Source organism: Onychostruthus taczanowskii, unplaced genomic scaffold, assembly GCF_017590055.1.
Source record: "Onychostruthus taczanowskii isolate IOZ18803 unplaced genomic scaffold, ASM1759005v1 scaffold15, whole genome shotgun sequence".
NCBI lineage: Eukaryota > Metazoa > Chordata > Aves > Passeriformes > Passeridae > Onychostruthus > Onychostruthus taczanowskii.
In genome coordinates, this window is record NW_024498685.1 from 4,984,033 (window position 1) to 5,008,681 (window position 24,649).

The 24,649-nt window shown below is 39.9% G+C and overlaps 1 protein-coding gene and 1 long non-coding RNA gene across 5 annotated transcripts in view; one reads left to right on the top strand and one right to left on the bottom strand.

Moving 5' to 3' along the window:
• Positions 1-16,766, bottom strand: part of GNPTAB (N-acetylglucosamine-1-phosphate transferase subunits alpha and beta) — a 39,497-nt gene extending 22,731 nt beyond the window's left edge. For 3 of the 4 annotated variants that reach the window (XR_005952191.1, XM_041398477.1, XM_041398478.1), the window contains exons 1-7: positions 16,584-16,766; positions 12,490-12,575; positions 6,455-6,574; positions 4,777-4,818; positions 3,827-4,032; positions 3,087-3,151; positions 2,718-2,852 (exon numbers count right to left, since the gene is read on the bottom strand). Coding sequence is in view for 3 of the 4 variants with exons in the window: in XM_041398477.1 (XP_041254411.1) it covers positions 2,718-2,852; positions 3,087-3,151; positions 3,827-4,032; positions 4,777-4,818; positions 6,455-6,574; positions 12,490-12,575; positions 16,584-16,700 (771 nt within the window). In the remaining variant the exon portion in view is untranslated. Of the gene's footprint in view, positions 1-2,717; positions 2,853-3,086; positions 3,152-3,826; positions 4,033-4,776; positions 4,819-6,454; positions 6,575-12,489; positions 12,576-16,583 lie in introns of those variants that run through there. The other variant, XM_041398479.1, reaches the window with a different exon arrangement.
• Positions 16,135-18,644, top strand: LOC121332749. Its single transcript, XR_005952193.1, has 3 exons — positions 16,135-16,228; positions 17,132-17,243; positions 18,395-18,644. It is a non-coding gene; the product is annotated as an uncharacterized LOC121332749 (long non-coding RNA).
• The last annotated feature ends 6,005 nt before the right edge of the window (positions 18,645-24,649 follow it).

A 24,649-nucleotide genomic window follows, 5' to 3' on the forward strand; every position in this document is an offset into this window, starting at 1 on the left:
GGGGGGAGGTGAAAATGAAATACTCAGTTGTTCTTCAAATATAGATCCAAGGTAAGGTCTTAAAGAAACAGCTCAGCAGACATCAGCTGCACAACCAGAGTAACACCTCCATCTAGTGGCTTTCTAACACTCAGTTAAGAACACATGGACAATAAAAAAAGCTGTCAAATATCACTTTCAATTTCATCTGTCATAACACACGACCTACAACAACAAATGTGACTGGGAGACACAACTCTGCCCCTCAACTTTCGTCTTGAAATAAACTTCTCTATCATTACATTACGGTGCAGGTCATAGGTACAAAAAAAAAAAACAGTAGACTCTTAACAGATAGAATTCACCTTCAAAATAGATCCATTATATAATGAATTTTCACATTTTAATCAGCTCTAGTTGAGCTCAGCTGCTTTACTCAGATATTGAGATTTTTAGAAGAACTATCTGGTCTAGATAAATAAGTTCTGGTCTTCCTTGGATTTAAGAAGTTATTGCAACCAAACTAAAGCAATCCAACCAAAAAAGCATTATCAACATTCAACACAAATGCACCAATAACTACACTCCTTCCTTTATCACTTTCCTTCCCTTCTGACAGCAGCATTGTTGAAAGCTTTTATTATCACTTTAATTGTGGTGTTGAAGTAAGACACAGCCACTTAAAGCACACATAAACTCATTAAGCATCAGGAGGCATCTATGAGACCAAAGTCTAGTTCAAGCTCAGGTGCAACTTTCTTCTTCTCCACAAAGCAATTCACATCACTTCAGAGATTCCAGGAATGATAACAAGAGAGGAATTGCTACAAATGTCAGTAGAGACTGTAAACAATCAATGTTTTTTTCTACTTAACTGTAGCATTAACCTAGCATCTCCCTTTGGTAAAAAGAGGAAAACCACACTTGGCTGTGTTTACCATTACTGCCTACCTACCATATCCACTGAAATAAGAACTGACTCTGAGCTCAGAACCTACCAAGGGCTTCTGTGGAAATAACCACATCCACACTTGATGTAAAACCCTGTATGCATGAAAATAAAACAATTCTTGCCTTCACATTCATAAGTTTCTCATAACATATATGAACTGCTGCTATCATAAATAGAGGACTGGTTGGGAAAGAATTCACTGCTCTGACCACACAGGGTATAATAATCCTGATCTAATTACTCTAAAGCATCCACCAGGAAAAGAAACACAGACAGCAAAGATGGCTGGAAAGAAAATCACAGAATATTGTGGATACCTGAGAAAAAATTGTGTTTATACAGATAAACACAATTTATATCTGTATATATAAACAGTATTTATGTCTGCCTAACCAAATTGCAAAAGAGGAGCTCTTAAGAACAATCACAGTGGCAACATTTACACACAGAAAAGGGGAACCCTCACAAATAGATGACACATGACCAATGACAAGTTAAAAAACACAACTAAGGGTAAGAAAAAATCATATAAAGGGAAAATAGGCACAGGATGTCACTTTCATAAAGATACACATGGAGATGGGAAACATATCTAAGACAGCCCAGAGATGCAGCCTTTATGTTCATCTGGACATCAATGAACCATATGAATATCCTCTGTTATTTAACTACTGTGACACTAGAGATGCAAAGTCAGAAGAAAATACCTATTTAAGCTTCAATAAGTGCTTAAAAACTCTCTCTATTAATCTTTTTAGGGCATGTAGCAAGAATGGCACAAATGTGTTTACTTTGCAAGGTTTCTGCCATTAGCAAGGCTCCAAGTCAGCTAACACAAGTTGAGACAAGAAAGAATTCCAGATTGCATTATGCTGGAGTGTGACCAGCCTAGGAAAGGAATTAACAAGATAATTTCTGCAACAGAGTACATGCGTTGTTAGCTCAGCCTACCGAAAGAAAAAAAAAAAACAAAAACAAAACAAAAGAAAAGGGGAAAGGGCCTTGTATTCATTTGAGCACCAAGAATAAGCCACAAAGTGAGTCAGCCCATATCACAGATGTATATCAGACTAATGAAAACAAAATTACTGCCATCCCATTAACCCTGCTAATTCCTTCTCTTCCACAAACTCCTTGGCCTCAGTCCTTTTCACCCCACGAATCACATCTGTCTCCAGTACAAAAACCAGTGATTTTAACAGATTTCTTAAAGTTCCACCTATCCATTAAGCCTTACTGTAACTTTAACAGGTGCCCAAATAGCAGGGGAGAACAGAAGGCACTAAATGGCAATCACACAAGTTGTTTTCTGCTGCCTTGCAGCTGGGTCAGCTGAAGTGCAACTTGTTCAAGACCCTACAGAGCACAGGGCAGAGAGAAATGCAGCGTTCAGTGCTGTTACTGTTAAGAGAGCTAAGAGGAAAGAAAAAATCTAAGAAGCTACAGAAACAAAATTCTGTCACATTAAACAAGCTAGTGATCTAGAATTCTACAGCAAGAAAACAGCCTCCAGCAAATGGTTGAGAGAAACTGATAAGGCTGCCTTTTAATCAGCTGCAGGCTAGCAAATGTAATGCCCAAGAACATGCAGTCACAGAATGGACAATTGGTTTTTGCAGGCAACTCTGAGTCACTATTTGCTACTCTTCACTGCTCAGGGAAGAAACACAAAATACCCCAGATTACTCTCAGAAATATCCTAAGTCTCCAAAGTGGGTGAGATTCCACACCTGAGCCATTCCAAAAGACCAGTACAACTAAGGCACTCTTTCCTACAGAGCCTTACCAGTTTTACTTTAGAGGCCAGGCTCTCTGGCAGTTTTGTTCGTAGCTGGTTTGTTTCTTTGAATGTAGCTGGAAATCCACTAAGAAAGGCCAAGTCTTGCATTAGTACCAAACCTGGAACTTCTTTGTCTGTAGTCTAAAAACAAGAAAACAGGTTATAAAGACCATTTTAAAGGTAGAATAATTCACATAACAATAAGGGTTGCTCTGAAAGCTTTCACTTTTTACCACATGTGAGTTATGAAAAGAGAAATGAATAGCATTCATGAAAATGAATGCTATGAAAAGAGAATAGCACAGAAACTTTCTAAAAATGTACAAAATGTTTAACACATACAAAAGCTAATCAACAGATAGCCAAAGTACATACCAAGTAACCCCTCCATACTATCTGTTTGCTGTTGTCTTTTAACATTCCAGAATGGGCACCTTCAACTAGAATACATAAGATTGCAAATCAAAAACTTCTTCCAGTATAAAGTCACTTCTTTTCTGTATTATAGTAACCAAGAACTACTTTTGCAAATTAAATTTATTCGAGTATTTATAATGTGAAAAGTTGTCTTTACAAATAGTAAATAATTCTCGGTGGTAAAATAAAGAACAGTGGTTGAACTAGGTGTCAGGCACTACATATTAAACAAAATATGAAACTCATACCTGCTCTAAGATGTTAAACACATGAATAATCTTGTTTTACAGTTGCCAATCCTTTGAACAAGGGCAGAACTTACTGGACATTATTCAAACTAGATATCATAGCAATTAAAGGATTTCTAAAAATAAATCTTCCTTAGCCTAAACCCCAGCCTCTTGAGATTATCAGTGCAACACAGATATTCAGATATCAAACCTGTTTTGCAATAGCTTTTTAAAGCACAGAACTCTAATCACCTGTAATCAGTTGTCTGGGAGGTAAGCAAATAGTATCATTAATGTCATCACCAAACAGTTTGAGGGCAAGAGAGACACTGAATGACTTGCTAAAGTCAAACAGAAAATCAGCATCAAAGTCAGTACTGGAGAAAAAAAAAAACCCAAAGCTAATTCACAGCAGCTTAAAAAACTTGCTCTGGAAAACTGGATGGAATCTGACAAAGAGCCTCTTACCATCCTTAGGGCTATCAAAAACAATTACAGTCACATTGGTGGAAGGATTTTTTGGTTTTGCTACAAAGAACATATTGTTAGCAGCTTGTAGAGCAGGGTGAATGGACGGCAGGTCTTTCAGTGTGATGTTGGCAGGCAGAGCAGGATCCAGGATGAGCATGGGCACTTTGATGCAGTGTGTCAGCAAACACTCCAGCTGCTTCTCACTACAGCAAAACACCAAAGGCAAATTTAACACCACTAGAAAACTGAAAATAAAAATCAATCTTGGATGCAATGGGAAAAGTTTTTGTAAAATCTGATTAACTGTAACATTTGCTGTGGTAAGGGGAAGTTATTGACGAGCACACTTATTTTCCTGCAGAAGGCAAATATCTGACTGGTAGTGTTTAGTTCATTCTCGTAACTGTTTTTTCTGAAGTTTCCAAGATTTCCAAGTCTGCCCATGCAAGAGACCTTATAGAAAAATCTCTAAATAACAAAAGGACCAAGCTAAATGACTAGGACAGACCACTGGCAGCAGAGCCACAGGAGGACCCTCCACAGAGGCACTGGACCCTCTACAGACAATTACTTGCAGTGCCACTTATACAAATGGCAGGTGAAAGTATATTGAATTTTTAATGCATATGTACCTGGAGTTTTATAATTCAAAAGCATGAAAAATTTTCATACTCGGAACAAGAGCTAACCCTAAACAGTGACAGGGATGTGTGTTCCAAACTGCAGAAACTGTTATCAGAAGCTCATTCATATATGTCACAATAACAATAATATCACTTGTATTCAAAGCAAATATATTATCATGCCATCAGCTCTAGAAGTGACACAGGAAAGCTTGCAAAGGTTATAGAAAACCAAACCACCCCCCCAGCCAGCATCTGCTTTCAGCTAACAATGAGTAGAATATAATTTATTCCAATTTACACCCAAAAATCCCAAAAACTCACCTCTTCTTTGTTGGTTCTGTTGCATTCTTCCCAAGGATTTCCCTATTACAAAGTTAAAAAAGGGATATTAAATAACACTGAATTGACAGTGTTTCTGTCAATTAGTCTAATTGCAGATTGTTAATTGAGTCAGGGACAAATTGTTAAAGCACCAATTGCCAGATAACAAGCTGCCAAGGCCTTGCCAAGGCAAGTACAGACTGACACATGCCCTTCACTGCTCACATGCAGTGTGGAGCTCAAAAATTCATGGCTGTGCTGAGAATTGTGGCAGCAGGACTCTTTCTGCTAACAGGAATTTATGGGGTTATTATTAGGTTATTAGCTTACTTATTACTATTATTAGGTTATTTAACAAAAGTGAAAAACACTGGTAAGAAACCAGAATGAAGTGACCTGAAACTAGGCTGACTTGATTGTTTTGCCCAACATAAATATTCTGATAAGATCTATGAAACAGCTCTTTTTATAGCAGTGCTCACTGATTTCAAAGGACATGAAAAAAATTATCTACATGGGAGGGAACCAGGTGTCCCTGTAGACAGCAAACATGGTATAGACACCATTCTTATTCGTAAGCTTAATCTCAACTTTCCAAATCAGTATTACATTAAAAAAACACTTGTTTTTTCCTTCCTGAAACAGGAATCATAGCATGAGTGATGACAAAGCTAAACCAACTAATATTAGCTATATGAGCTGCTAGGAAAATATTAGCACAAACTTGAAAGCTTTCTGGAACAGAGACTGTGTATGTTTAAAGCAAATTAATTTAAAGTTCTAATACTTCTGTGTTTAGGTAACAAAAAAAAAGATCAAGAATTTCCCTTGAGATCATTTCTCATTTGAACCTAAACTACAAGACACAGCATGCCAAAATTCAGATCAATCCACTAACTCGTGGACTTCTCATTATTCTGAACTAAATTATTGTAACTCTTAAAATACAGACTTGTCCTTCCATTTAGCATATTTACTGGCCAAAAGAGATTATTTCAGCAGAACTGCTTATCAAAAACTAAATTAATGATTACAAGACATAATCCAAGGTATCTGCAGCAGCTGTGTTTGAAGGCTTAGATCAGTAGTTTTGCAGAACTCTATAGCACAATCTACAACAACAAATGCAGCAATACATGCCTTTGCTTTCACAGATAAAGACCAACTCATATCTTTATAACATGCATAAATTATTTTCCCATTTCTCTGTTTCAGTATTTGTGAGACTAGGAATCTAATTTAGAAACAAGAACTTAAGAAACATATTTCAGACTTTATGAAGCCTGTTATAAAAAGAAATACCAGGAGGATGGGGAGAGAAAAAAAGGATGAAGAGAGGTTATATATTTGAGGAATAGTTTAATTATATTTACAAACTGTTATAGAAATCAATACAAAAGGACATACGTAACACACAGTTTTCCACATAGAATTTTACAAATTCATGATAGGACAGCCTTAATTATTATGCTTATCTTAAACAATTTTCTAATTAGACAGTACTTGACAGCTAAAAGTAGAACTGAAACAAGGTTTTGGGAATAATCAAATGAACAAGTGAGAAAATGAGCTTTTAATTTTCATGTTGAGTAACATGGGAAAAATAACAACAAAGAAAACTAGTACAGCATTAGATTGCTGCTGTCAATTAAAGGGAAAAAATATCCAAGATTATTACCTCATTATTTTCTGTTCTTCCTCCATCTGTTCCCTGACCTGTTGCAATTCTTTGATCAGTTCCACATCTGTGCCGTTCACCCAGGTGTACACCACATCAATTGGCATGGGTAAACAAAGCCTACGTAATTCAAAGGAAAGCTACATGAGCTGTTTAATATTACATTACAAGTGTTTGTGGCATCCTACAATAGCAGTTTCTGTCTAACAAGGGAAATACTTGGTGTTTGGGCTGCAAACAAGACAAAGCAAAAAGACTCTCTTTAGCTATATATATCATGTCTTAATTATACACAAGCCTTTGACAAAACAGCATGGACATCAACTAAAAGGACACAAAGTGGTTTTAACTGTTGAGTAACTAAAGGAAATCCTAGCTTTATGCTCTAAATTTCACTGACTCAGACTCATGGCCCACCTCCTTTAAACCCATCAAATATTTTTCAAGTCAGTACCAAGACCTGGGCACATTCTTAATTCACCAACTACTTCAGACAGGACAGCATGAAGCATAACTTAAATCATACTTACTGTTATTTAATTGCACAGAGCCAGTAAGATCTCAGCAGGAGCAGGTCTCTATCCTAGGAATGTCTCTTAGATTATATTAACAGGGCATTTCATAAAACAACAATCTAATTCGGGTACATGAATTCAGACTCTAGACATGACAGACAAATTAATTCTTGACACAATTGAACATCCTGGAGCTCCTTCTAGAGAGCTACATACTTCCTAGCATGCATAAGGCAGAAGGAAGGAGTTTGGGTACCTTTCTCCTACTTTTTTTATGATAATCTCCTCTCCAAGGCCCACAGCTTTGTGTCAGCAGGTACCCCAGGCTACCACCATGGGTGAATCTGAGTCCCATATAGCAGGAGGATAGCCCAGTTCTTATTTCCAAAGTTCCAGTGTCAAGCTATTTAATACCTTCCTAAACTGTAGATGGCCTAGCAAACATTGGAAAACATCATCCTGTGACCACACGGATCTCAGCATTAGAGAGGTTGGAAGATGTTCTCTCTCCACCCACTGCATCCCTCCAAAAGCATTCAAAGAGAGACCGAGCTTACAGGCAGGTGTTCTGTCCACCTGCCCTTGCACAGCATGCCATGCAGAGAGCTGGCACTCAGCTTTGTTTTCTACTGGCTCAGACTCAACAACTGAAGCACAAAATTTGTTAAAGGTCATGCAGTAGCTCGTCACAGCACAATGGGCAGGAACATTCTGTCCTCAATTTACCGATGTTCCTAACTGAGCTGCAACTCTCAGAGGATAATGCTGGGGCAATTCTGAGACGATCTGAACATCTCAGCAGCAGTGTTGCTTTGCCTAGCACCACTACCCAAAAAGTCTCTCACATCTGCAGGATGCTACCCTTCTATCCAAAAAAGTCAATTTACTGAACCCAATTACCCTTCTATTCAATTATTCACTTTTTTTCTCTAAGAGATAACTTCCAGTTCATTTACAAGGTACGTTTTGAACTAAAACATCCTCCAGAAGAACAGAAATTCAATGGCAGGAGCTCTTCCAGCTTTTCTGCATTTGTTGTGATCAGTTAAATTACTGGTTTGACAGTCCCTGGAATGCTACAGCTCAGAAAGGAGTGTTTTAGGTGGAAGCACCTGACTCAAGTCAGCAGATTTCAAAAATTTCCAAATTTCAACCTTCTGGGCAAAGTGCAGAGTTCATTCAGGCAGGCTTCATTGAAGAACATAGTATGTCCAAAAAAACTCCAGCTCTTTCTACGGTATGAGGCAATTTTGATTTCTGTGAAGCCTCTCTCCACTTTACCACATCCTAAAAGTGTGTCTCCATGCCGTAGCACATACACCTATGTAATTTCTTACATTATGCTACATACAGCCAAAACCTAGTGAATTCCACAGAGGAAAAGCATTTTTGGTCAGATGCAGGCATGTCAATTCAATCAACCCTGGCATAGTGAGCTCATGCTTCATTACCAGTGGCAAGAGAAACAGACCAGTAATTTAAAAAAAAAAAAGTGAATTGTTTGCAGATCCACTAGTCTAATTGCTTAAAATTTATCCAAATACTCAGTAAATTTCCTTAATGCACCTTTACAGCGCACACTGTTTCAGAAAGTAATATTTATCAAACATAATAATAAAAACCAGATATCCCAAGTCAATTTGTTGTTTCCAACTAACACTGTACAAACTTAAGCTAACACTGTTAAGTCTGTACCTTTCTGGACTTGGTCAAAGCTTTCTGGATGCTTTCAAGGCTTCCTAAAATACACTGGGAGCTTATTTCACAAGTATGTGTAGCAATTACACATCCTCTGAACAGAGAGAGACATGGTTTTTCCAGGAAAATCTTGGGAAGCTATGTAGAAGCTGTGGGAAACTTCGAGCACAGAATTCAAACAATTATTATCTCTTTTTCTGTAACCATTGTTTATATATATAGTTCTCCAGAGTGTGCTATTCATAGTTCACCAATAGTGTCAGAGAAGATTCCTAAAGGCCAATCAAGTCTCAAGTCCACCATCGATTCCATAAGAACTGTAGGTTTCTAATAATAAAGTCTTTTCATGCCTTCTGATGATAGAGTCTCTGTATCACCTTTGGCTGTCCCTGATACCCCTTCAGTGATAATTCGTGACCCCAAGTGTGTTATATCAATCATCCCTTCATAGAGTCACATAAGTATGTATTGGAATTTTGCTGTAAAATGGTTTAAAATTAAAAGCAACAGATACTACACTTCAGTAGTACTGTTCTCAAACACTATTTCAACATTCAGAGTCTTCTGCAGATTGTTGAAGTTCAGAGAAGCTCAAAAACTCTCTCAAATTCTGTAGCTGTGTTTCCTTCATATGGATTCATACATTTGGGCTTCATCAGAAACAGCAGTCTGGCAAACAGGTTAAGGCCAAGGTGACCTGAGTCAATTTACTACTTACAGCCACCCTTCTAATCAGCTATTTCCCCTCTTTGACATGACTAAGTTATGGTTCACTAACAGAAGTGACTCGACAGTGCAATTTGATTCCAAGTGGGAATTATCTTAACACCTCCATTGCTTTGGAAAATTCCTTGGAGACTCCCAAACAATTCATTGAGGTTTTTACATTTTTCTCCTTCCAAAGTGTATCCATTGCCCCTTGCAAGTCTAAAAACATCCATAGGTTCCTGCTTGAAGACAAAACCAGACCCACCAGACAGGACAGGATACAGTTCCTGGCAGGAACTTCTCATACCCATGATGTGTTTACATAAGAGAACTATCATCACAGCTGAGATTGCAGGTAGGGGACAAATTTTTGCCTCAACATCCACTCTTGCTGAAGGGATCACAGCTGAGATTGCTGTAGGGGTAGGGGACAAATTTTTGCCTCAACATCCACTCTTGCTGAAGGAGTACAGCAGATTTTGGATCTCTCTGAAGCTACCATATGGTGATCTCCAACCTTGCTGAGCCTCTTTGTGAACAGCAGAAGTCTAAGATGCTCATAAGTAAACCTCCCAGCCTTCCTGCCTGTTCCAGCTCTGTAATTATGCACTTTCAGTAACTCATCTGTTCCACTGCTATTCCTGCTCCCTGATTTGTACATCTTTTCCTCTCTTCAGCCTTACTCAGCTCAGTTAATGGCTGGCTGACCACTGACAGCTCTCATTTGCTGCACCATACTGAAATCAGGCCGCACATTTTAAAAGTTGGGGATTATTCCTTCGCATCTTTCCATATATATTTTTGAGTTTTAAACAAGACATCCTTCAATAGCAAAGTTACACTTTACAGTAAGTAAACCATACTTACTATACCATTTGCAAGTAGAGTAATACAATGCAGTCCTCATCCAAAACATTCATGCATGGCACTCCATTATTTAGTTTCCTTTTCTCCCTTTTTATTTTCATATAAAAATTTAGTCTTCAAAAATAGGTTTGAAGGACAAAGTGCCTTGGTAAAAAGCCCTGGCATTTCTAGTGCATTCTCTCAAGCTGTGTAAGAGCCTGAGCAATATAAGAAGCAAGTTTAAGGTGCCACAGTTGGGATGCCAAGGGTTTGCAACCGGAAGGAAAAACAATCAAAAGCTATTGCTAAACTCCAAGGCAAAACCAGAAGTCTGCCTTGGTGTGGCAGAGAACAGTGTTCAATAGGTGTTACTAATGATGTCATTGTTTTTGTGTGATGAGTTTATCATCATAAGGAGCTTGCCCATACACACAAATTTGTCTACAATTCACAGTGAGTTTTTTTTCAGAACAGAAAATTTCACTTGCAAGGCTCCTAGAGAAGAACACAACTCAAATTCAATTGAAGGCCCATTAATATTTCCCAAAGGCCATGCAGTTTTTACTTTCCACAACGCAGTACACCTGCTTAATTTTCTAACCAATTTTCAAGCCTCTTGTTCTCCAATTCTGAGTATTTTTCTCTAGCACTAAAGTAGGAACTGATTAAAATCCAACTAGACAAGCTAGATTCAATCTGGAAGTCCTCGTTTTATATGCAACTCTGTATGTTGCATTGACACCAGCCTAAAAAAACTCCACCAAACCACCACTAATGCAAGTGCCTGCTGCAAGACAGGGTCCATTACTGAATTTGTGAAGTTTGATAATAAAAATTAATTGAACCCCTGACCAGGGACATTAGAAGTTAACAAATGCCTGAAAGTACTGCCTCCACAAAGACTTCAGGTTAGTGTGAATTTTTAAAGGAAGTTGTTAGCTGCACACAAATCACAGCAAACTTCCCTGTTATTCCTGACATAAGATTGTTAAAGGCATATTGGGGAACTGGAATAATTTAAGCACCCATCATAAAGACCTTAAGCTTTTGCTCAGGCAGCCAACAGTTCCTCACCAGGCACTGGATGTTTTGCCCACAATCCTCAAAAATTAATGCCAGCAAAGGAGTGCTTTCACAACCACAATGAAGTAAGGAAACACTGCAGAAATGGGAAATGACTATATCTACACCACAAGAGTAAGATTTGTGATTTTGTTTTGGAAAAGTCAATGGTTTTATAAAAACGCTCCAGTTAATTATCACAAAGTCTGGGATTTTAGTAGTGACAGAACCAAACTGCCATGTTTTACTTCAGTACTGCTAAAACATGTACACATTAAGCTATTCATCCATATGAGCTGCATCACTCTGCTTTTATCTGTCATCCATTGTAAAATGGGGGAGAGGAGAAGAGACTACAAAAGTTCCCAGTATTCACCAACACCATGCAATGAATTTTACAGAGTTATCTCACACCAACTAAAGCGTGACAAATTGATCTGATCATTTCTACTGTTCCATGATGTAACAAACCTCAAGGCAGATTAAATCTCTGCTTTCAGGGTTAGCTTTTATCCCAGTCAAGTGTATCAATATTAAGAGTCAGATGATACCTGCTAAGTAGCTTTCTTCCACCTACCAACTCACAGTACACTTACTCCCTGAGCAACAGACCCCATGGCTATTCAGACATGAATGATGAAACCACAGGAAGTCATGAAGAAGTTAACACAACTGAAATAAATGACCCATATGACTTGGTTTCCAACTTGCTGTGAGAGATTCTCCCATCCACTCAACTTTTAACAGCTTCTTACTAGCTTTGGGATTTCTCTGCTAAATAATGAGCCTCATAAGACATCACAGAAAACATATGGTAATTTAAAAATAATTTCTAGAAACACCGAATACTGAAATGTTAAGCACACAGGAACATTACTTATGTTTTCCTATCTTAACTTGGAAAACATGGCATGGCCTCCCTTCATTGTTAACATTGTCATCATTTTGATGTTTCATTAGAGACTGGATGAATTCAACACGTTCAAGATATAAATTTATTACACGACTAGAGCTCTCAAAAGCCAATCTTCCAAACCGGGAGATTATGTGTTAACTAAGCATTCACTAATTTTAAAATTTGCTGCAGATTTAGAGCCCACACAGTAAGGTTCTACTCAACAATATTTTACTTCAACTTTCTATTTTATTGAAATATTTAATTAGAAAGTAAAATGTGCAATAGTGTCAAGTGCAGGTAAAGCTCACCTATTCTGAAATGATTTGCCAGCGACGTTGTCTCTGTATGAATCAAACATAACATGATACTGGTCTCTACTCCACTCCAACACAACCTACAAAGAAAAAAAAAAACAAAACCACTTGATGTCACCACCTATTAGACACTTAATTTTCGCCTTTTGAAATGTTTAATCATAACTGATTTCATTCAAATTGATCTATGCATTCATGAACAACTGAGCAGACCACAATCCCAACTAAATGATGACACTGAGGCAGCAACCAGACCCAGAACTGAAGAGCATAGTTAATTTAAACAATCTTTGCTTTTCTCTGCAACAAAGGATTTCATGACTTATGTATACTCTTTTTAAACTACTTTTTATTTAGGTCACCTCCCCCTTGTTTCTTCGCATCTAAAAATTCAGGAATGTTTTCCCAAAACTAAGACCTAAATCAAATACACTTGGATAAAAGCAGGAAACCCCTAATGCACACACACCCCTGCACAATTTTCTTCATTTTTTTTCTATTCTCATGCAGGCTATACTGAAGTATACGCATCTCCAAAATCTGAGCTTTGCAAACAAACAGCCAGGAAAAACTCCCACAATTTTTCAACAATAAAAGTGGTAAATATGCTTTGACATAATAAGGAAGTCTAGGTATTTTGAGATAGAAGTAATATAAAACATACATGTTCTCCTCTGAGATAAACTTGGTATGACATCTTTTACAGTGAAAAGTCCAGCTTTGAAAAGTAGTGGCATTTTGTGCTGTTTTAGAGTTGAAGGCACGGTGGCTGAATTTACTGGGATAAGTACACATTTCTATGTACTGGAGAGTGAAAAAAACCCAAAACAAATTAAAACAACAAAACAAAAAGAAAGAAAACCAGGAAAGCACAGTACTTATAGTACTTCACACCAGTCTGCCTAGATTTAAATGTTGTTATCGCTTATTTCTTGTACTGTGGGAACTATGAAATATACCACCTCTAAGGCCACCTTCAAAACCATAAACAAACTGTCCTCCCTCTAAAGAAGTTACACATTCCTCTACCCTCATTGCCGCTAAAGCAAATTAAATTCTTCCCCAAAGCAGGGAAGCTCCATCATGTGCCTGGGTGACAAGAGCACACATGAAATTCCTGCCACAGCTGCGAATGGTCTCTTTGTAACCAAGATCATATCAGCACACGCCATTCAGGACACAGATTGCCCAGGTAGGCATAAAAATCTCCTCCCTTAAATACCAAGGTCAGGAATTGTCTTAAAAACACACACTATTACACTTTCTTAATGCACAAGTCACTGAGTCCTTCTGCCAAATGCCAGGTTTAATATAGCATACATTGGAAGTTCATATCCACGTGGAAACATTTGCTCCTACTGATAATCACTCACTGACACATTGCGACTGATCTGTGTCTAGAAGAAATACAGAAGTATTTGAGTAAGAATATATGATATGAATAATATGTCTCTCCAGAACGACGCCATTAACCATGCCAGCCTTCTTCTTTGTCTTTTGCGCACCTATAGCCAAAAAGAAGTGGACAGATCTCCCAAGAACACATTAAGGTCAAAGTTAAAAACTCTTCCTACCCGATACCTTTTTCCCCTGCAACTGTTTCCTCCTGACACATGTATGCATCCTGCAATAATACCTAGAGGCTCTTTTGCTTCCCCTTAGCATACTGGAATTACAAAACCACCAGGGGAACATTCAAAAGGGGAGAAACACCACCTATTAGGAGATACTGTATCAGACCTGATAACAGTGTCTCTGGCATGTTCTGGTTATAAAGCATTTTGCAAAGCAGAGCCACCTGCGGAAAGATGGCCAAGAAGGGTTAATAATCAAACTGCCCTAATACCTAAAGCTCATCTTACAAACAGGGAACAGCATTGACTTAGACCTGGCTGCCCTGTATCTTTCTGCGAAAAATTTCTCACTTATGTTCAATGCCCTAATATTTCACTGAGCTCAAGGTTTTCCTTCAAATGAAGCTAATTTGCAGCTTCTGGCTGTGAGAACACCGTTACTAATCTCAAATTATTTGCCATAACCATCCATTTTTACTCCATCAGTAATACTGGTATTAGCATGAATCTAAGAAATCAGACCTAATTTTGCCTACTAGAAAAAAAAACAAAACAAAACAAAACAAAAAAGCTGGCTTTGGGGGTGGGGCAAAAGCAGAACTGTAAAAGCTGTTCAGACACCAGGGTCTGCTAAGTGCTGCCTCACGCTGCTTTTTATTGCTTGAGTTTCCTGCAGATGGCTAAAAGTGGTTAAGCTGTTAATTTCTAGCAAGATTTCTTGGTTTCATTTTCCAAACAGCTTTATAGTTTTTTATTAGTTGCTGCCTTGCAGATTCTGTACTGAAGAAGAGAAGCATTTTCCATTCCCACAGTAGTCATCAGAAGAGGTCTAACAGTGTTTATTCTCGTAAGCCTTGTCTCTTCTAAGTCACTGAACTACCACTGTGTAGAAAGTACAAAGGTAAAAACCAAGATGCATGCAAACATCTCTCCCCAGGCTTATCTACCACCCTTAGGAAGGAAAAAAAAAAAAAAATTCATTTGTGTTTTTAGCTGTTTTTTGGTTGTTTGTTTTTTTTTTTTAACCATTACTGGTCACTTTTCTTTTTTTCTTCATATATAATTTGGAAAATCTACTCCTACATGAATATTCCAGTTCTTTTGCTCACTCTCTAAATTGTATCTAAGCTTTCCAAGTAGCTTTTAAAGGGCTGGAAGCAGCAAACTAAGATTTAGCAGGAAATCAGCCGTAACTTAGACAACTACTGAAATATTTTTAAAAACCTTCAGAGTTCTACGATATCCTAAAGTTGTGGTTTAAGTCCCCATTCTGAAGAAACGCAAAACTATGTCAGTTTCACAGCAGCACAAAAACTACACCAATCCAAGTCGATACTCATGTACCAAGAGGTGCCTATGAGTGCTTTAAAACTACTTAATTTGCTAATGACTTTGAAGTGTTTCAGGAACTTGTGGTCTCCACAAGACAACAGAGATTAGTACTTTATGTGAAGATGAGTTAGTACACAAAGTTTTGGCTGTGGTACACGCAAGAGTTTCAGATCATACTCTTTATGGCTCTTCTTTTTTTTTCTTTCCTGTATCTGAAAGAGCTGATCAAATTAAAACAGAGAAGGGAAAAAAAAAAGCTTAGGAATCACGAAATTCCAGTCTGTTTGTTGCCATCCTTTCAGACTGAGAAAAATACTTCATTTCCCTGATTCCTCACTATATTAACAAACACTGTACTCAAGCAGGATTAATTTTCTCATCTCCACATCCCTTCAGTGATGACTTACCAAATCGACAGGACAATGTGAAATGAAGATTTACACATCCAACACAACCGTGTAAAATCATATCTAGAAGAACTGCAATTACATTGCATCATTTACAAAATAATGCGAGCGAACTAAGTAACAAGCAGCGAGCTAAGCAGACTCTGCTGCGCAGCTTGGAGGGAGGATACATTTAACTCCTTAAACCCCGGAGAGGGGAAAGATTCCGTCACTCCCAGTCGACACGCGAAGGTGACATCCAGCACAGGCTTTCAAAGACTCCAACAAAAACACAGCGCTAATAAGTCACCTGATGAGGGAAGTGGAAAAGAATTGCACAAGAGCAGCGAGCAGCAGCTGTCCGAGCACGCAGGGCTGTGTCACCTGTCAGACCCCAGCTCACCCCGAGGGGACACCCGGGCGCTGCCCGCAGCCCAACAGGTGCGGCCGGGGCGGCGCGGGGAGCGGAGCGGCCGCGGGGCTGCGGGCAGAGCCAGCCCGTCCCCGCGGGCACGGCGGGCCTGCGGCGGCGCCGCTCGGCACAGCCGGACGGGGCACACGGCACCGCGATGGGCGGGACCTGTCACCCGCGAGGCGCCTAGAGAGGGACCTCGCTGCCCGCGGGACAACGCAGCTACCCGGCTCCCCCGAGGGAAAAGAGCCCCACATCCCCGCGGGGCCGTGCAGCCGCGGGGCTGCGCCTGTCCCGCCGGCACCGCTCGGCTCGGCACGGAGGGAGGGAGGCAGGCAGGGCAAGGGGGGCAGCCACGCCGCGCCGGCGCGGCGCCGTACTGACCTCCCCGAACTGCAGGGCGGAGACGATCATGAGGACGAGGCCCCCGAGGCAGAGGCAGGGCCCATACCTGTGCGACAGGCAGGTATAGGTCTGGCGCTGCAGGAGCTTTAGCAGCATGGCCCGCCGGCGGCCGCCGCCCCGCACGGCCCGGCCCGGCCCCGCTCCCCGCGCTGCCTGCGCCGGGCGGGGCCGCCGGCCCAGCGCCCGCCCCGCTTCCGGCAGCGCCCGGCGCCGCCTGGCGGTGGCGAAGGGAGCGCGCTGAGGGACCGGCACCGCCGGCCCTCACGGAGGCGGCCAGTTGGCCGTTCCGCAACTGAGGGCTTGCGGGCACCGCGCTGACTGATACAGCCGAGCTGCGTGCTGAGATTTAATTTAAGCGGTTCGTGCGTGTTATGGCACAGAAATGAAGTGCGGGGATGGGTTCGTGGAATGGGAATCAGCAGGCTAGAGAGGGTTACTGATTGAGTTCTTCAAGACCGGCTCTTGAGGAAAAAACAACAGGAAATTAGTTAGCGATCGGTAGCTGACAGCTACTCTCTGTCTGGCAGCTGACACTGGATTCTACCATGAAGTCCAGTTGAAGAATCCCGTTTCCTGGGCTGTTGGGGTCCACTCCGGCTAGCTATAGACCCTTGCCCACACGATACTTCATAGACAAAGGTAAAAGATTGAGAAGCGCTCTCCTCCACGTGGGAAACGTTGTCCTTTATTCCAAGACACACATCACGTGGACAAACCCGTAGGAGAAAAAGAGGCCATTCCCTGGCAGCAGGGAGCTTTTATACCCCCGGGATGGGGACAGAGGGAGAGATCCACAGGCAATGGATACCAGTGAGGAGTGGCAACGGGAGGGGTAACCCAGGGGAGAGACCCCCGGGTGGTACCGGGACAGGTGAGGGAAAGACCATGTGATAGGGAAAGGGGTAATAAACCACATAATGTAACATAAGCTACACAGTGCAATATAAAACTATTCTGTGCAAATTCCCAATCACCCAGTGCAAGAGAACAACTAAACTGGTGCACCACAACATCCAGCCACCTGCTTAGCACGGACGCTGTTGCCATTGAGGGCAGAGGCACCAAATGATGGGGTGTCAGAGGCCTGCAGGAGGCCAGGCATGGTAGCACCTGTCTCTGTAGTCTATCCTGCATCCAGAGGTCTTCTAAGTATTTCTTAAAACTGCCTGCAGTGACTTTTCAGAGTCACAACCATCATCCTTGTGAGCCTATATTTCCTGTGGGAAATAACAATGCCTGACGCTTTCCAGAACTTTGTCCCAATATTGGGACGCTGGTAGTCTGAGAGGACTACACATGGTTGTACTTTAAGAAATGTCCCAGAGGGCACGGCTCTTTGGCATGTCTCTCTCTCCTCCTATTTACTTTTTATCATCACAGCATTTGTCTTTCTCCAGAGTGAGAGGAAAGCTAATGTCCTTACAAACAATTTGATGGGTGAAGGGATGGGTGTTCACGTCTTTGAAATGGGGCTTAACGTCCCTCCTGACTTAGGGCAGGTTTGCTGCAGAGCCCAGTCAGCTTGGCTCCTGGAACAGACAAGGGTCTGCACAAGCCCAAGTTTCTGAACTTTGGGGTAAAATAATAGGTTCAAGGGGGAATACGTGGTAGGTGATTATGGAAGTCTGTAGCTTCCCTGTGCCTCAGCCAGTGGAAAGGAAGCCAGGAGTTCAGGACAAAAGGAGGCTGTGCCCTGTGAAACCTCGAGAGCAAATCCCGTGGCTGTGTGTCCCGGTGCACTCTCTACCTTTATTCAAATAAAGTTGCAGGACTCCTCTGTCTCCTTTTAGGACATAAACCTCTGGAATTTGTGGATTTTCCTGACAATGGGCCATGGGGCAGGATGACGAATTCACCAGGGGTTACCTGAAGAGCCTCAGAACCCACCTCATAGTGCTGTGTTCCTCCTCCTTATGGTGTGTTATCAGCCTAATGATACTTATTTGGCCCTTCATGGTAATGCAGCCTTCCAGCCTTGGTACACAGAAGACTAACTAAACTTTTCTCTCCTTTGCCTTCTCACCCATGTGCCAAAGTACTATCCTGGGGGAATATAATCTTTGTGTATTCCCTCACCTGCCCCTCCTGCTCAAGCACTGTGCTATTATCATTAAACTATTATTACTCAGCTATTATTACTGCCTAGCAGTGCCTCTTTACCACTGCCTACAGCCCTGTGCCAGCAGTACCAGTGACGGCCTGGTATTCTGAGTCAGCAGACTGAGGTTTTCATTGAGAACTGAGGTATAGCACATATGCAGATTATGAGAAAAACACCTATTTCTGGTCAAAAAAATCTGTTTCAGGTCAACAATCCAGTGTAAATGCAGAAATGAAACTGACCATCCTGCAAAGATGAAGATGAGAGATATATCACCAATGTAAAGCAGAAAACCAGTCAGGGGAAGCTGAATTACTTCAAGACCTGGATTAATAATTAGTACAAGGTGTGAGATAATGCATTTATACAGACTAATAAATACTTCCATGTGATACCAATGTGATAAAACCATTAAAAATAATGGTCACATAATCTTTAAATAATTTTTTTAAGTATCAGGCAAAGCATATCATTAGACAGAGATATTAAAAGGTGCTGAACAAATCATGATGGCACTATATCTGTCCTTTCTTGTAGAATACTTATATTCAAGGAATATAAATTAAACTGAAATTGGTGCATGAAAAGGAACAACCAGATCCTACTTTCTAAAGAGACATTAAAAGGTTTTGACTTGCTCACATCACAGAAATGGAGATCAGAAACTTACTTAAACTAAATGCAATACTGTCACAAGGTTAAAACAAAACACAGGAAAACCCAAAGCAAACACAACTAAACAAAAAAAAAAACCATGTTCTGGAATATATTTCAAACAGAAATAGCAGGAATACCTATCAGGCCTTGAGAGACAGCCTAACCAGATTGTGACAGGACACCACAGGGCACACAAACAGGGTTCTATACTCCAGATGTTCCCCTATACTCCATTTTGCCATGGACTCCTAGTCACTTCCCATCTTCTGTCCACCAAAGTTTTAATTATTCCAGATGAATGAGGTTGTTTGAGCTGGAGAAGAGGAGGCTCAGGAGGGACCTCATTGCTCTCTGAAAGGATGAACAGGGCACACAAACAGGGCTCTGTACTCCAGATGAGGGCTCTGTACTCCAGATGTTCCCCTATACTCCATTTTGCCATGGACTCCTAGTCACTTCCCATCTTCTGTCCACCAAAGTTTTAATTATTCCAGATGAATGAGGTTGTTTGAGCTGGAGAAGAGGAGGCTCAGGAGGGACCTCATTGCTCTCTGAAAGGATGTTTTAGTGAGTTGTGAGTTGACCTCTTCTGCTATGTCTCAAATGAAAGGATGAGAGGAAATGGTCTCAAGATGTGCCAGGGGATGTTCAGATTAGGTATTAGGGGGAAAAAAAGAAGTCACTGAATAACTGGTCAGGCACTGGAAAAAGTTGCACAGGGAGATGTTAGGGTCACTGTCTCTGGAAGTGTTCACGAGGCATCTGGATGTGGCACTTGGGGATGCATTTTAGGTGTGCTTATGGTGGGTTGATGGTTGAACTGGGTGATCTTTAAGGTCTCTTGCAACCTTGACGATTCTGTGATTCTGTGAAAGGTGTGGAATAGGGATGAAAACAAGGCCACCCTCAGCTTGCTAATTAATGCCAAGCTATTAAGATACATGTGCCAGATGCAGGCTCAAATAACTTTTGAGAAAATCTATCAAAGTTGCTGGGATTATTCTGTGTCTCTCACTAGAAATTATTTCCAAGCTTAAAACCAGAAACAAGATCAGGGGCCTTGTATCCCTTCACAGCTCTCTTTGTGGGCATGTGTCTGAAAGGAGCAGGGTTTAGGCCAAATTCTTCTGTTTTCACATTTTATCTAGTAGTGTGCTGCTTGTGCAGTTCTCCAGGTGAGAACTTTATAATTGTATCCAAGAACAGAATACTTAACTTTCTTCATTTCTCCATTTCTCCCAGTCATTGGAGATGCAAATGAACACAGATATTCTGCTAGGAGCAATAAATTCCACTAGATGTCAGGGTATGTAAAAATTAGACGCTGTCGTTATAATCCAACTTATACTTAAGGGCCTTGCCAAGTTGTTATCCATGTAAACCACTGGGCTCTTGGAATGATCTGCTTGACTGTTCTTGCATTTGTGTTAACTCAAAGGTGCACATAGCAGCACTTAACACAAAGGCATGCCTCCTGTGGATTATGATGTAATCTAAATAAGCAGTCAAATACTTATAAACACACTTGGTCTTGATTTTATGCAAGTTGTCTTCACCAATATTTTTTTCTCTCTTAGCTCTTAGAAAACTGATTTTTTGATGTTTTTCTTACTACAATTAGACCTTTCTAAGAAGGGGTAGAAACTACTTTGAAAAGGAAAGTGATATTTGCTTTCTTTTAACAGGAATGGAGATTCTGTAATCCTCAAAATCTCGAGGAAGGCAGAATTTCTTACTGGACATGGTAAACTTATCCAGAAGTAGCTCTTTCCAGGTCTTTTGTGTTCTCATTTGCTGGGAAAGGAGAAGAGTAGGAGCTAAACATCTGAGATAGCAGTGTAATTATCTTTGGTTGAGGCAAAAGACCAGAAATAATCAACTGAGCATCTCAAGCTTTTCTGTTAGCCAAGAATATTATTTCCTGGACATTTAATGAATCATGTTCTAAAAAAAAAAAAAAAGAGAATTAGCATCAACATAGGTTTCCTCTATTTGTCTCTGTATGGTGTCTTTAACAAACATGAATTAAACTTGTAGCACTTCTGTGAGGCAAAAATTACTGACCACAAAGGTAAAGACAAAATTCAGCAAGTTTGATATCTGTTCCACTTGAAATGTGAATTTTCACAATACGGGAAATAACTCATAATGCTCTGAAGGTTCAGCAGTTCACTCTTAGGGATTTTGGTTTCATTTATGAGTGCTCTGAACTTCTGAGCATTCAGAGGTGGCTCAAGTCAGGCAAGTAAAAGTTCAGAATAGAGGGGTAGTGGGACTTGCCTGGGAGAGTTTGTCACTACTTTGAAGAGATGAATAAGCACTCTCTATGGAAAGGAACTGGGAGAAAATATGGCATTCTAGGACTTTTCTCCCTGCCACTCCACCCTCCCAAAAAACTATAATATCTATGCTTCTGAAATTTAAATAGTAGCCTTAGGCACACTGGAATTAATAGCTTGGTATGGCACTGTGAATTTGGTAGTATCACTATCCATCAAAAACAATAATTAAATCACATTAGTCACTCAGAACACAAAAGAGTAAAAGATGGTGACTGAGCAGGGTTCTATCCTTCAACACATAATCTCATTTTGACTCACATTTATAGAGCTCTTAGGCTTTGGTGAGACTCAATGCCACTGACATTACCTCTAAAACAGAGACTGAATACAAGTTATAGATTTCTGAGAGGCACTGCTAGACCTCGCTGCTGTGTCTTGTAATGGATTATCCCTTAATCAGTCTAAAGTAATTTTAGACTCATGAGCAAATGCATTCTAATTATGTGCAGCCAGTGAGAGTTTTCACTTAGTACTGCAAAAGTAGAGATTTTAAAATTCTGCTCAGTATTTCAGTACTTTTGAAAACCCTCAGATGTTCAGCTCCCAACCCTCTGGATGCATATGCAAGGAACATTTATGACTTTTTACTTGAAAATTCTTTTCATAGAATATGGAATCTTTTTTTTTTCTTTTTTCCATATCCATTTCTCTACTGTACCTATTTCTCTACCAAAAAAAAAAAATCTCTGAAACATCAGTCAGTTCCTACCCTTTCCAGTTCTTTTTTATTTGTGCAGATACTGGGAAGAATATTTAAAATAATCTGAAGAGCGTGGCTGGTAAAAATGAGGTATAACTAAAGAGAATACAGTAGTATCTCAGAAATAGATGAAAAAGCTGTGCCTAGAGAGCAAAGGACTGGAAAAATGCCATTTGAAACATCTCTAAAAGTGAGCATCTAGATGAAGCTGAGGCAGCATGTGCACCTGGCAGCAAAATCAGATTTTCTAAGCATAATATTCGCCAACATTTTACTCTGAAAGATCTGTTATTTCCTGCACACTTCAAGCTAAAATAATAAATGCTTGCAGAAAGCCAGAAGAAACCTTTTGAAACTCTGCAGAATCTGGAATTTGCTTTTGGTTTTGATTGGTTTGGGGCTATTGTTTTTTTGTTGAGGTGCTAGGTTTTTTGTCCTTCATTTTCTTTATAGCAAGCCCTTGCTTTTTAAAGAGATATGCTCTTAGCAATGGTAAACTAAAATTTAAATAGACAGTGGCTTTCAAACCAAATCATATCTGTATGTCTGTTTCCAAGGTCCCTAATGAAGTAGATTAAATATCCTGGAACATCTCCCCAGGCCGTGATTCAATGTACTTTATATATATTAGGAAATATATTAATGAAACCATATTTATAAATACTAAATTTCATCATTCTTTTTGAAAATATACAGTTGGAGTTCATTATCCTTGATATTTAACTATCATTTTAACTAGAGTAGACTAGAAGAGGGTAGAATAGAATTTCTCACAGTGGTCTGCTTCTATGAAATGTTTGATTATTCTAAAGGTTAAGAAGGTATTATTTTTTTACTTTAACACTGGAAACACAGAGTCTTTAGTATACTGATGGCATTGTTACATCATAATGATGGAATTTATGTTTCTTTTGTTAATCCTGCCAGGTTGCAATGGCACAGAGAACAGACTGTACAGATTTGGTGGTTGAAATGGGCAGGGTACTCTTTTAAATCCACTCAGCAGCACATAGCAGAAAATAGTGGAGGTGCTTTTAGTGATTTACAGTGGTCAGTAGGATTTTGTGGCTGTATCAAAAAACCTGCACCTTTTACATCACAGTAGTGAGATGGAGACAGAACATTAGACGAGCATCTAATTTTGGTTAGTTAGCTCTCCATCATTTGGTATTGATGACAGCATCAGACAGAAGGATTGAATAGATAAAGGACCTCTTTAGGATGAACAATTTCCTTCGATGGTTGAAAATATACTTTTATGTTTAAAAGTGCTTAAGAGACTACATAGAGAGTAGAGTGGGAATAATTGCTACAATATTTTTTTGGAAAGCCATATTAGCTGTCCTTCATATCTATTTTATTTCAGAACATAGAGACATAGAATTGTTTAGGCTGGAAAATACCTCTAAGACCATCGAGTCCAGCCATTAACTGCTGCTCAAGAGTGTGGAGGAGCTGGTACAGACAAGACACAGGTACAGATCATGAACTTTGCTCTGGGACTCCCAAGCTGCACCAGCTCTTCCTCAATCTGAATTTCCTCAAACAAATAAGCAGTGGTGCTCCACAGGTTATCGTAGTGCTCATTGCCAGCTGTTGATGACTCTCCATGTGTTGAGACATGAGGCTTGACTCCATTTCAGAAGGCTGATTTATTATGTTAAATATTATATTAAAATACTACATTAAGACTATACTAAAAGAACAGAGTGATCAGAAGGCTACAACAAGAAGAAGAACAGAACAGAATAACAAAATCCTGTGACCGCTCACAGCCTTGGCACAGGTGGCCATGATTGGTCATCAATGCAAAACAATCCACATGGACCAATCCCGGATGCACCTTTTGCATTCCACAGCAGCAGATAGTAATTGTTTACATTTCTCTCCTGAGGCTCCTCAGCTTCTCAGGAGAGGAAAAATCCCAGCAAAAGATTTTTCATAATATCATGGCTACAGCCAGCTACAAGGCTGAGCATTTGTTTATGCCTCATGATGCTGATTTCACTGCATTTTTAGTGAACAAGAACAATCCTGCTTTTTTCATATTATTTGTATATTTTTGTCATAACACATTTGCTGTGTAGCATGACTCTTTGATATTGAAGAACTATGAAGGACATGGACAAAGGCCAAGAAAGGATGTAAAGAACAGTTTGTTAAAACTGAAAAGACAAAATTGGATGCAATATTTAGGTTTTGGAAAACTACATTTTACTAGGTATGTCTGTTTGTTCAGTATGTA